Genomic DNA, 12,154 nt, shown 5'->3' with positions numbered 1-12,154 from the left:
TTTTTTCAGGCATAAGGGACCGTGACAGAAGGGGACTTAGCCAGAAGAGGCACATCCACATGGCCTGTGTACTGACGGCATGGTCCCTACTGACAGTAAAATCTTGCACATCTAAGTTAATGGTCCTCCATTTCCAATTTCATGGATGTGGCCTATCAGTGCAAGAGACATTTGAGGATGTGTTTCTTATTCTTATTATTCTTATGCTTTTAACCCCATTACTGCTCAGGAATTTTATGTGTTCATCTGCTTCTTTCTTCCATGGTGACATCTACAAATTATATTAGACTGCATGAACTTTTGATTAATTCACTGATCTCATCCTCCATAGCAAAGGACAAAAGCAAGATTTTCAAGGGAAGAAGTATGTAATCATGCAGAACTAGCCTGCCTATCACCTTGTGCATTTTCCAGAGAAAAAAACAAAAAACACTGTTTGCTAATGCTGAACTATACAGTATATTACTGCTGAAACAGAGATATAACTGCATTGTAATCTGCATATCTCCCTGTGTGCCCAGGGAAGCAATTTATTTTTATTTTACAAAATAATTCTGATGCATACACCCTTGAAGCAGGTTAAACAGAAAGGTTTGTCTATAATTTATTTTAATTTAACGACTAGATGTGAACCCTAATGCACCAAAACTTGTATAATTAGGTTTTGAGGTCTGCTGATTAGTATAGTTACACAGTAGGAACTTCTTGTTATGTGTTACTGTTGATGCAAACAGGTAGACCATTAATTTTTTTTTTTTTTGCTCCCTAACACAATCAAGAAAGAAAAGAAAAGTTCATTAAAATTTCATGCAAGAGAAAATGTGCTGAATGGCTGAACCAATTGAACTGTAATTAAAGTAGAACCAAGCCTGTTTTTGCTAACCTGCAGAAATACTATATGTACTGCATATTTCTCATGAGGAAGTGATGCTTTAGTGATTAAACCAAAAAGTTGGTATCTAGAAAATCTTGGATTCAAATCCATCCTGAAGTAATTACTTATTGTATGACCTCAAGCAAGTCACTTTGACTTTTTTTGCTTCAGTCAATTCAGCTAAAAAAGGAACATTGGGTGAAAACAGCAGGCCTTTGCTGAAGTCTATAAATGCAGATCAGGCAGGGTTCATAATTCCATTATCAGGAATGCTCTGTGTTGAGAATTTTTAGCCTTTCTAAAGCAACAGTTACAGAAAAATAGAGAGCCAACTGGGAGTGGGGGTATGGCAGAAGGGCAGGAGGAGGTACATTTGGCCTTGGTCTCAAGCTCAGTGAAGGCCTCAGTTTAGACACTTGTTGCTATTTTGGCATTTGATGAATTTCACAGCTTGTTTTTATAGGCATCCTTAACCGATCAAAATGTATCACACTCTCTCAGCTTAGAGCTGAAAAATTAAGCATGTATTTGCATGAGATTTAGTAAATGACATTATTTTTCATCATTTTTAATTTTATTAGTATGGCTAGGGCCTCAAAAGCTGGAAGAATATAGAGGCATATTTTCCACTTCACACACAATTTTTATACTTTTATCAATTCCCTTGATTTCGGTAAAGTTACATCCCCATAAAGGTGAGGCAGTAAGAGTGGAGAATCTGGCCCACAGAATGTATGTTTCAGTAGGCAGTGCTATTATAGGCTACGTCTACACGTGAAGCCTACATCGAAATAGCTTATTTCGATGTAGCAACATCGAAATAGGCTATTTCGATGAGTAACATCTACACGTCCTCCAGGGCTGGCAACGTCGATGTTCAACTTCGATGTTGCGCAGCACCACATCGAAATAGGTGCTGCGAGGGAACGTCTACATGCCAAAGTAGCACACATCGAAATAAGGGTGCCAGGCACAGCTGCAGACAGGGTCACAGGGCGGACTCAACAGCAAGCCGCTCCCTTAAAGGGCCCCTCCCAGACACAGTTGCACTAAACAACACAAAATACACAGAGCCGACAACTGGTTGCAGACCCTGTGCCTGCAGCATGGATCCCCAGCTGCCGCAGCAGCAGCCAGAAGCCCTGGGCTAAGGGCTGCTGCCCACGGTGACCATCGAGCCCCACAGGGGCTCGAGAGAGAGCGTCTCTCAACCCCTCAGCTGATGGTCGCCATGGCGGACCCCGCTATTTCAAAGTTGCGGGACGCGCAACGACTACACGGTCCCTACTTCGACGTTGAACGTCGAAATAGGGCGCTATTCCTATCCCCTCATGGGGTTAGCGACTTCGACGTCTCGCCGCCTAACGTCGAAGTTAACTTCGAAATAGAGCCCGGCGCGTGTAGCCGTGACGGGCGCTATTTCGAAGTTAGTGCCGCTACTTTGAAGTAGTGTGCACGTGTAGACACGGCTATAATGTGATAAATGACTGTGTGAGAGACCCAGAGCAGCTGGTTGCCACATGGTAAACTTATTGCTAATTGATCAATCCGACTGAAGCTAGTTAAAGCCTACCCACATCTAAAAGAGATCTCCCCTATGGGGAGCACGGGGGAGCGGGGTGTACTGAGCATGGGAGCCCAAATTATTATGGAGGACAACTGAAAAGTAAAACAGGGATGGGCGCTGAGGTCACAGGTTCAAAAGGAGGGCACTGGAAGAGGACACAGCAGAGAGCCCTGGACAGGGTCCATTAGTCCCTGACAGCCTCGAGGAAGTGGGTGGACACTGGTAAGAGGAATGCTACCCGGATGCATGAATGGATAAAGGAGCGAAAGTAGGCCCCACATTTGCAGTCTCCCTCACTCAGCCAGTCTCCTCTTCCTGGTCTTATAAATGGCCATCTTGACTACAGCCAGGAGGAGGTTACCCAGGAGGTCCCATTACTTTGTGGGGCCATGGATGCAGTGTGCACAGACCAGTCAGTTGGAAGAGAAGTGCAGCCAGAACCCCAACAGATGGTTCTGGAGGATCCAGTGCCTCATGCTAATGGAAGGCAGATGTGCTGAGCTTTGGGTAAACAGTTCCCTCTTCCCAGAGTACTATTTGGATGCTGGGAAGCAGGCGGGCCAAGCCCACCCACTGTTGAAGCCCTTTCCCCAGTCTTCCGGGAGGGGCTGCTAAACCCAGGACCCAACTGATTGGTTGGAACAACTAATGAAAAAATAGGGGCAGGAGTCACAGGCTGAATATTTTTTTAGCCTTACTGAAATGAGGCCTCAAGAAATTGGGTAAAAACTCATAAATGTTCCTCTCCGCGGAAATGTTCAGTAAAAGGTGAAAGATTTATACAATTATAAGAGAAAACACAGTCTGAGCACTCTTTGGATGCTGGGAAGTGGGTGGGCCTAAGCCTGCCCAGTACTAATGGTCCTCCCACAGCCTAGTGGGAGGGGCTACTACACCCAGGACTGCCAGAGTGTGGGTAACTATCACTAACTCTAATGCCTCACAATCAATCACTGGGGCTAATTAGAACTTGCAAGAAACAGCAGGCTAATCGATACTCCTGAAGTCTATTACGACCTGCTGGGGTTTGTTTAAAAGGTCTCCCTCCAAGGAGGGCAGGAGGCCAAGGTCTGAGAGCAAAGAGTTGCCCTGAGTGAGAGCTGATGACTGTGAGTAAGTGAGAATACTGTGGAGGAGCAGGGCAAACTTGCTTAGGCACTAGAGGAAAGGTATTGGAAGGGAATGTTTGGGAAAGTGGCCCAGAGAAGAAGCTGGCAGACTGGAAGTAGGGGAAACCCTGTTGTTTCTGGAACAGCAAGAAGTCCTGTGGCACCTTATAGACCAACAGATATTTTGGAGCATAAGCTTTCATGAGCAAAGACCCGCTTCATCAGATGCATCTCTGATGGTCTCTAAGGTGCCACAGGACATCTTGTTGTTCTCAAAGATACAGACTAACACGGCTACCTCTCTGATACTTGTCACCTGTTGTTGCAGCTGCCTTCAGATCCCTGGGCTGGAACTCCTGAGTAAAAGGCTGGCCCATGGTTCCCCAACCCTCCCCAGGCCACAACAGGGACTCTCACTGAGAGGGAGAATCAGGAATATTGAAGGGTTTTCACACCAAACTGTCAACTATCCTGTGATGGGGATGGCTCAGGAGGCTGTGGCCCTTGCCTTTAGGAAAGTCAAAGAGGTTGTGTGCAGGGTCACAGAGAGCCTCTGAGGAAAACACTGTCCGCCAGAAGCGCAGGACTCTTGGGGCATGGCGAGAGCTCTGCCACAACTGTTAATTTTTCAAAGACAATTGTTTCCAAAAAAGGTTAATAAATGTGGCATAACTCTGAGATTATAAATCCTGCAATGACTCCTGTAACTGAGCTTTTTAAAGATGTAGGCAAATCTCAGGCAATACTTGGGGAAGTGGAATTGAATATGTGTAGACCAAATTAATGACTGTTTCTAAGAAAGCTGAAAAAAATATTTCAAACATAAACAACTCATCATCTTTGGGAAGCATTGAAATTAATGTTCCACTTTAGTATCTATAGTGGCAAAGTCAGACCAGGCAGTTCTGAAAAGGTGGCTAAAGGCAGGTAAATCAATCACATAATGTTAAAGCCCTTTTTCCTATAAACTGAAAAGAGGTTACTTTAGGTTAATTATGAACACTTGAATTCAGTAAAGGGCAAGCTATAACCTTTAAAAACTTATTCCATGGGAGAAAGAAGAGGGGAAAGAGGAAGGCAAGGTTTGTTACAGCAAAGGGAAAAGTCATCTCATAGGTAAAGAGGTATTTCTATCTCTATACAGGAAACCTGGTGGCTATTTGTGTTTAGGGACTGAGGCCTTGGTCCCAGCATAGACAAAAGTAGATTGGAAAGTGTGATTTGTAGCCAGCATGAGCTGGGAAATGCATTTTTGTTTGATTGTATGCATTTAAAGAAACATCTCAGGCCAACTCTCTGGGCTATCCTGTAAATATGGTTTAAAAACAGAACTGAGTCTTTACACTTACTGGTCTCAAAGACAGAAAATATTTGCCAAGTTGTATTAGACACTGATTCACAATATTAAAATGTAATTTATACTTGTTACTATTATATACATAAATGCATTGACAAACTAATAATAATAGCACTAGGATCTTAAAACTAACAATTAAACCTCTGGAGCAAGATTGATTTACTCAAGGGTCCCTGGTGATGGAGGAAGAAGTGTTGAGCTTTGTCGTGATAAGAGGTGTTTGTTACATGACACAGAGGAAAAGGAATGCATATAATGGGGTTTAATGGGTAACATGCAGTACGGTAAAAGCCATGTTATCTGGCATTTGGATAACCAGCACTCTCAATTTTCCAGCATCTGCTGTGCTTCTGGCTGGGGCCAGCAGAGTGGAGCTGGCTACCAGCTTCCTCGCCAGGGCTGGCTGCTGCAGAGCTGGCCAGTGGCTGCCGTGGAGCTGCCTGCCCTGCTGGGGCCAGCTGCTGAGGGGCTGGCAGAGCTGGGCTGGCTGTCAGCTGTCTTGTTAACTGGCTGCCATAGGCTGGCTGCCAGCTGCCTGGCTAGGGCCAGCAGAATAGAGCCAACAGCCCCACTCAACCATTTGGAAAATTAGATTACCCACCAACCTGTTCCCCAGGGATGCTGGATAATCAAGCTTCTCCTGTATCAGGAACTTTCCTACATTACACACAGGAAAAAGGGTAAGATCTGGAAAAAAGAGAGGCCAAACAGAAAATTCATCCTTGATCTACTTGTTAGCAATAAGGTTATGACAAAGAAGGGCCTTAAATTCAGTGGACCCACTTGCAAAACAAAATACATCATGAGTAAGGGTGCCGCAATCAGGTTTGGGATTGAGTGTTTAATGAGGTATCTTACTGTTCATGGTAACATACCACTACTGGTGTGGTGTGCATTAAACTCCATCTTCTTCCTGCCAAAGTTAATGGCAAATCCCCAGTTAACTGCTGTTGAACGTGGATTGGGCCAAGAGAGAGCCATTGTAAAGGAAACACTTGAAAATACTAAGTTTGGGAAGTAAAGGAGAAAGGTGGTGATAACAAGTTTGAAACTGGATAAATGCCAGATATAAATGGCCAGAGAGATGACTGTCCCTTTCTCTGTGCCACTCTTCAGAACTGTTCTTCATTATTGCATTCCATTCAGTTTCAATACCAGAGGTTATGAAGCAAGGTGGATTCTCCAACTATAAGTAGGATATGATATTAAGTAAAGGTGCATTTAATCTGAACTTTAAAGGGGGTGGGGGAAACCCTCCCAAAGCTGATATCTGATTGTAAAGGCTCACCTTAGGAAATAGTGAAATCCCTCTGAAGTCAAATGAAAAGAGATGTGGTATAATCTACAGAAGAGTGTTGTCTTACAGGGAAGGGATGAGCTAAATCTTTTCTTTCTTGTACAATTCAGTTATAAAAACTAACAAATATAACTTGCAGCAGGAAAAAGAAATACTTGATATTACAAATAATTTTGTAACTAAAATAAATAAACAGTAAATAAGAAAGTTGTAACAAGAGGTTGTGGAATTGCTGTCATAAGACATTCAAGTCTCTGGGACTTACCTAACTTTGTAAGACAGATTTGTCTAATAAAAGATTTGATTGCTGCAGTATTGTGTTCTCAGAATGTAAATGCCAGATGACATTACCAAGATAACTTCTATACCAGATGCCGTTCCTAGTGCATTGATAAAATATTTTAGCTTAGAGTGTATAATAGTAATGAATGTGAATTAAATCAAAATACACAGTGGCTAATGTAGCTTGACAATATATTTTCTGTCAGTGAGACCAATGAAATAAGATGTGCTAAAAATTGTGCCAAATGATTCATAGCCAACGGCCAGAACACAGTCAAAATAATAGATGTTCTCTAAATAAATAAATAAATGACTGGACTCGACTAGTGTCTGAATAATACAGAATTATCACTTGTGAGAATTGAACAACCTAATTTCCTCATAAAGAATCTTCCATCCATCCTGTCTTGTTGGTGAAATTTTAAAGCAAATATGCTGACTGACTCAATTAAAATATTTCCTCAGTACTATTTTAGTCACAGTCCTAGTGCTCTTGCAAAATGAACAATCACAGTTTAATTTGATGTACAGTGGTACTACTTCATCATTTCAAAATACAATTGAGCAAACCTACTAACCACATTTTCAAAAGAAGCATTCACTTTACATTTTGTTTTAAAGCTTTCTTTGCTCCTACTTACTGTTTGTTTTGTTTTTTTTATTTTTTGTTAAGAAAAGGTCAAAAATTTACTTGTAGAAGTCCATAAAATTGCTTTATGACCACAATGTTAGAGAATATGTGAAAGGACTAGAATGACTTGTGCTGGAGATCTTATGCTGTGTATTTACACATATGCTTACGCTCGGCTACGTTTAAAAACCATTATTTATGTTGTAAAGTTGAATCCTCAAAAATAGCAAATGCCAGATTTAAAATTCTCTGTGTAAGCTTTATTTTGCATCTACTGCACGCACTTAAGGCAGCAGAGATCTTGCGGAAAAAAAATGTGTATGATCAGGTAATTAAAGATTGTATCATAAAAAAGTTACTGGATTAATGTTAGCTGAGCACCTGTAACTTGGAATTTATTAATTTACTTGACTCCGCAACCTAAAAATTGATTCTTTTAACATAATTGCATGTAATTTCCTTGAGGTTCTTTAAGAAAAAGAATGACACGTACTAAAATGAACACATTCTTATGACTCATCAGCAGAGTTTGAACCATGAGACTTCGGCACTGTAGCACCGACTGGTGTTAATTACTTAAGTTACAGGACTAAGAACATTAGCTAACAATAGGAGGAGGTTGTAATTCCAGAATGAGGGTGAGTTGCTGGGTCTAGGAAGTGATTGGGAGGAAACATGTTTATTTATGCATCCAAAGCCAAATTGCAGAGAGAGCCACAAATCGGCTTAAAATTTGTCCCCCATTTTGAAACTTTCATTCACTATGAAACATTCTTTCATTCACTATGAAATGTTGAGTGTATAATAAATGAATACCAATTTGTTGAATGATAATTATCAATTATCAAACTTAGCAGATTTTGAAAGATCCTTGCTGACTTGTAAGTAATATAAATATACGAAATGTTGCAAAGTGGTCATTCCACATGTATGGTGTTATATACATATACTTCAAAGTACTTCAATTTTTATGCTGGTGCAAAAATTGCTGAAATTTTCTTTATTGGTGTGGTAAAATATACACAGAACAACATTGCATGAAGGTGGGGGAATTCTGAATTTTATACTTTAAATGTAACTAGGTAAAGGAAAGTATGTAGTAACTGAACGAAGTGGATTGTCAGTGAAGCCAAGTTTATAAACATATGGGGGGGGGGCTGTCCCATCCTGATTGGGCCCCCCAGGATTTGAGAGAGAGAGAAAGAGAGAGTGCCTCCACCTCTGTTTCACTTGGAATCTCAACAGACTAGAGTTTGTCACACTTTGAAGGGCACCTGTAGCTTTTAACAGCAGTTTTAATTGGTGGAGATTTCACTCGAATGTACATTATCTGCCTGTTTAAAAGTTATATAGTGGATAGACAAAGTTATGACTCCAGTCTGAATTAATTTTTCCATACTATGAGGTGGGGTGGTGGTGAGGGGAACGGCCATCCAGGCTGCCCTGAGTTTCTTCTGTGTATTTAAAATTATAATAATTAATAATGAACAAGTTTCAAAGGCTTTGTTCAAAACACATTCAAACTGTGGATTGGCTGAACCATTCAGACAAATTGGAAACTAACCTAAGCCTTCTTACCTAGAGCTGGAACAGTGTTCTTTGTTCAAAATAAATTGAGTGGTTCATCCCCCAAGAGCAGAAAAGACTGTACAGTGCTGGAAATGATTGTCCTTGCATTTCTTTCAGACTAACTGGAAGCTGGCAAAATCAGAAACCTCTGTTTCATCTCTTAAAGAGATGAATTTTATAAAAGAGCATTAATATTTCCTGTATTATTATTCTTTAAATTTTGTCCCATCACTTTCTTTCTTAGTGCTTGCATAATTTGGTGGAGCATTAACAACTGCTTATTCTTATTTGAAAGGCACATCACTGTGTGGCTCCTGCCAGCAGCCTTCTGAGGCAGACTTCCTGCCTGCAGAAGCCCCAGATAAATCAAAACTGCTCCCTGCAGCTCTCTGCTCACAATTCCAAGAGGGGGAGGCTTTGCATATTTCTCTGTCCTGCCCCCCAGCAAAATCTCTTGGCTTCTATTGGGAGGAAAACAGAAACCAGCCAATGGGAGATGAGAGATTTTTTTGCTGGCAGTCTGTGCAGCACATAAAGCCTCCCCTTGCCCCCGGCATCTGGAGCAGAGAGCTACATGGAGCAGCAAACCACCTAAAGAAGCTTGGGGCTGCCTCATGCTCCTTTAAGTGGCTTGCCTGCTCTGAGCCTGAGGGTTCCAGAGGCACAGTCCATGAGCCAGATCTGGTGGCTTGGCATGCCAGATCTGGCTCACAAGCTGTATATTCCTCACCCCTCTTCTAATCCCAAGTAATAGCCTCTTTCTACAGGTAGGGCTAAGAGGCCAGAGTTACAGCTGAAATGGACAGCATTGGATGTTGGGGGAGGGGTTCTCCCAGCATTTAGAACTCATAATATTGCTGTTTCTTTAGAGTTGTAATGCTGTAATGACAAAAGTACTGAAATTTTTCCTTTAGTTATTCAATAATGGCTATTTGTCTGGTATTCTCATAGATAAGAAAACATTATTTAAAAAAAATAGCTTTTTGGCTTTTGTCTCTACTGTCTTAAATAATAAAACTCCTAAACATCATGAAATTTGAACCTCTTGCATGAATCATTAGAACTACATCCTGTAATGGCAAGCAACGCATGCTTTTTGATATCAAGGTATTGGTGAAAAAACTACTCTGAGAATATGAAACATCCTTAAAATGTCTTTGGAGATGGAAGAGTGTGATTTAATTTTGGACTATTCTGCATGTTAATAGCACAATAGCAAGCAAGTGAAGGTGGGTTATTTTCCTATTAATATCCTGTTTAGCATTTTACTATACAGTCATAGAGTAGAGAAAATATAATTTTTGAGTTCTTGAATATTCTATTTCCAAACTGTCCTTCCATCTTTGTTAAGTTCTGGGTATACTTTTCACAGGCAACACAGAAGGAGATTGAAAAACACCAGCTCCATCTAAAGAGCATCAAGGATCTAGGAGAGGGTTTGAGGACAGTGCTTAAAGAAAAAGAAGGTCTAGTAGATGATAAACTCAGTCTTCTCAAAAGTAACTGGATAGCAGTGACTTCACGAGCTGAGGAGTGGTTCAATTTATTGTTGGTAAGACAAAAAATATTTGTGCTTCTAGTTTATCAAACCATGTAAAAGCTAAGTAGTATTTGTATAGGTTTGGATACCTGTCTTATGGGCTCAACCCCATCACACTGTCCTTTTAGGCCCCTTTGGCTGTACTGTCAGCAGATTCTTTGACAATATCTGCATTGACCTCAGAGGATTATTATGGTTTGTAAGCAAAGAATTTGGCTGTGTCTGCAGATTAACAAATCTGTAAAGATCCACTGCTCGCTTCTCTTCTTTTCTGCCTTATCAGGGCTCTGTGCTGTGCCCTCCTCTTAAGTCAGTGAGGCAAACAGGCAATGTTGGGAAGAGAAGGTAGCTTAGGGAACTAGTCAACTCAGCTCAGCTGGGTAAGTCTTGGTGCAGCTCTGCACCTATGCTGGATTCTGGGAATATGTTAAAAATTCAAGTTCAGTTCTGCAATGTCATTTGCTCTCATAGATAGTGGGGGTGAGTTCATGAGAAAAAACATGTTTTAGATGCTGTACTTTATGAACATAGGAATTCATGAAAAGATGAGAGAATAATCCAGATTTTCCAAAGGAAAGCATTTGTAAGTATTTCCTTGGTCAAAATGAGGAATTTTAAAAAGAGAATCCATTTACTTATGAGGAGGTCAGACTAAATTCAGTCACACAACAGGTGCAATAGCCAGAGCTTTTTGTCCAAGTCACATAGAAAAACCATTTCTATCTTAAATGTGTCATGATTGCTCAACTTTAAAACATAAATATTTATACTGCTGTTGAATATAAACAGAAATGTGTGTGTGTGTGTGTGAGAGAGAGAGAGAGAGAGAGAGAGACAGAGAGTGCCATTGGAAAAAATATTTATTTTTAGATTTATAATATATGTAATGTTTGCCACAATTTGCATGATCATGGCTTTCTTTCTGTCAAGCTCTGATCATTTTTAATATGGGCTATTGACTGTTTTCTGCATATAGGAATATCAAAAGCACATGGAGACGTTTGATCAGAATGTAGCTAACATCACAACCTGGATGTATCGTGCTGAAATATTATTGGATGAGTCTGAAAAGCAAAAATCTCAGCAAAAGGAGGAAGTTCTAAAGGTAACATCCAGACTAACACGGCTACCCCTCCGATACATTTATTATAGTAATCTAAGTAACTGTATACATCAAGCTTTTTACCCTAGTGATTTCAAAACACATCATGAAAGATAGCAAACCATTATTTTTCTCTTGACGGAACTATTCTCCAACAGCTTATAGATGACTCACTAATATTGTTATTAATAACAAAAGAAAACCCTGCAGTAGGAAAAATGAAATATGTTATTCTGAGGCGTGGGGACTTCAGAGTGAGCAGAACACTTATTCTTAAGACTGTCTCTGCCATAAACTCTTACCTCAAATGTATCTATTTAGAAAAGAAAACTCCTTTTCCTCTCTCTTCACTTCTTCTGTGCATCATTGTATGCTTGTATGCTTGCTATTTGTATCATGTTAATATTTTTGTTAAATGAACTCTGACTGCCCTGGCAACATAGCATTACAGCTGAGAATAATGCTAGCTGATGTGGTTTATCATTTATAGAAGGGGTATCATGTGGCATATAAGTAACCCACACACCCATTGTCCCACATAGTGACACCTAGACCGCTTAAGCACAAAGAAAGAATGAGACTCGTCTACAGTCTTAACTGAGTGCTAGTTGGCTTTTTGTTCAGACAGTTGAGGCTGATGCACTCAGCTTCAGAGGTCCCAGGCTCAAGTTTGCTTGTAGGTTGTTATGGATACGCTGCATGTACAGGTTCCCATTGCAAAGAACAAATCTGCCCTCAGATCAAGGTTAGTATTTGTATCATCAGATCAAATTAATTAAAAATTAATTAAAAACTGGCATATGTAGTAATTCAAATGAGACTCAGA

At 40.5% G+C, this 12,154-nt stretch overlaps 1 protein-coding gene and 1 non-coding gene across 12 annotated transcripts in view; one reads left to right on the top strand and one right to left on the bottom strand.

Annotated features, from left to right (window-relative positions):
* Positions 1-12,154, top strand: part of DMD (dystrophin) — a 2,199,436-nt gene that overhangs the window by 1,032,431 nt on the left and 1,154,851 nt on the right. For all 11 annotated transcript variants that reach the window (XM_074994601.1, XM_074994607.1, XM_074994584.1 and 8 more), the window contains 2 exons: positions 10,059-10,238; positions 11,203-11,331. In XM_074994601.1, the coding sequence (XP_074850702.1) occupies positions 10,059-10,238; positions 11,203-11,331 (309 nt within the window). The remainder of the gene's footprint in view (positions 1-10,058; positions 10,239-11,202; positions 11,332-12,154) is intronic.
* On the bottom strand, positions 3,132-3,247 carry LOC142007705 (U5 spliceosomal RNA). Its single transcript, XR_012643983.1, has one exon. It is a non-coding gene; the product is annotated as a U5 spliceosomal RNA (small nuclear RNA).

This window comes from Carettochelys insculpta, chromosome 1, assembly GCF_033958435.1.
Source record: "Carettochelys insculpta isolate YL-2023 chromosome 1, ASM3395843v1, whole genome shotgun sequence".
NCBI lineage: Eukaryota > Metazoa > Chordata > Testudines > Carettochelyidae > Carettochelys > Carettochelys insculpta.
The sequence above is the reverse complement of the archived record's forward strand: the minus strand, read 5'-3'. Positions and strand labels throughout refer to the sequence as shown.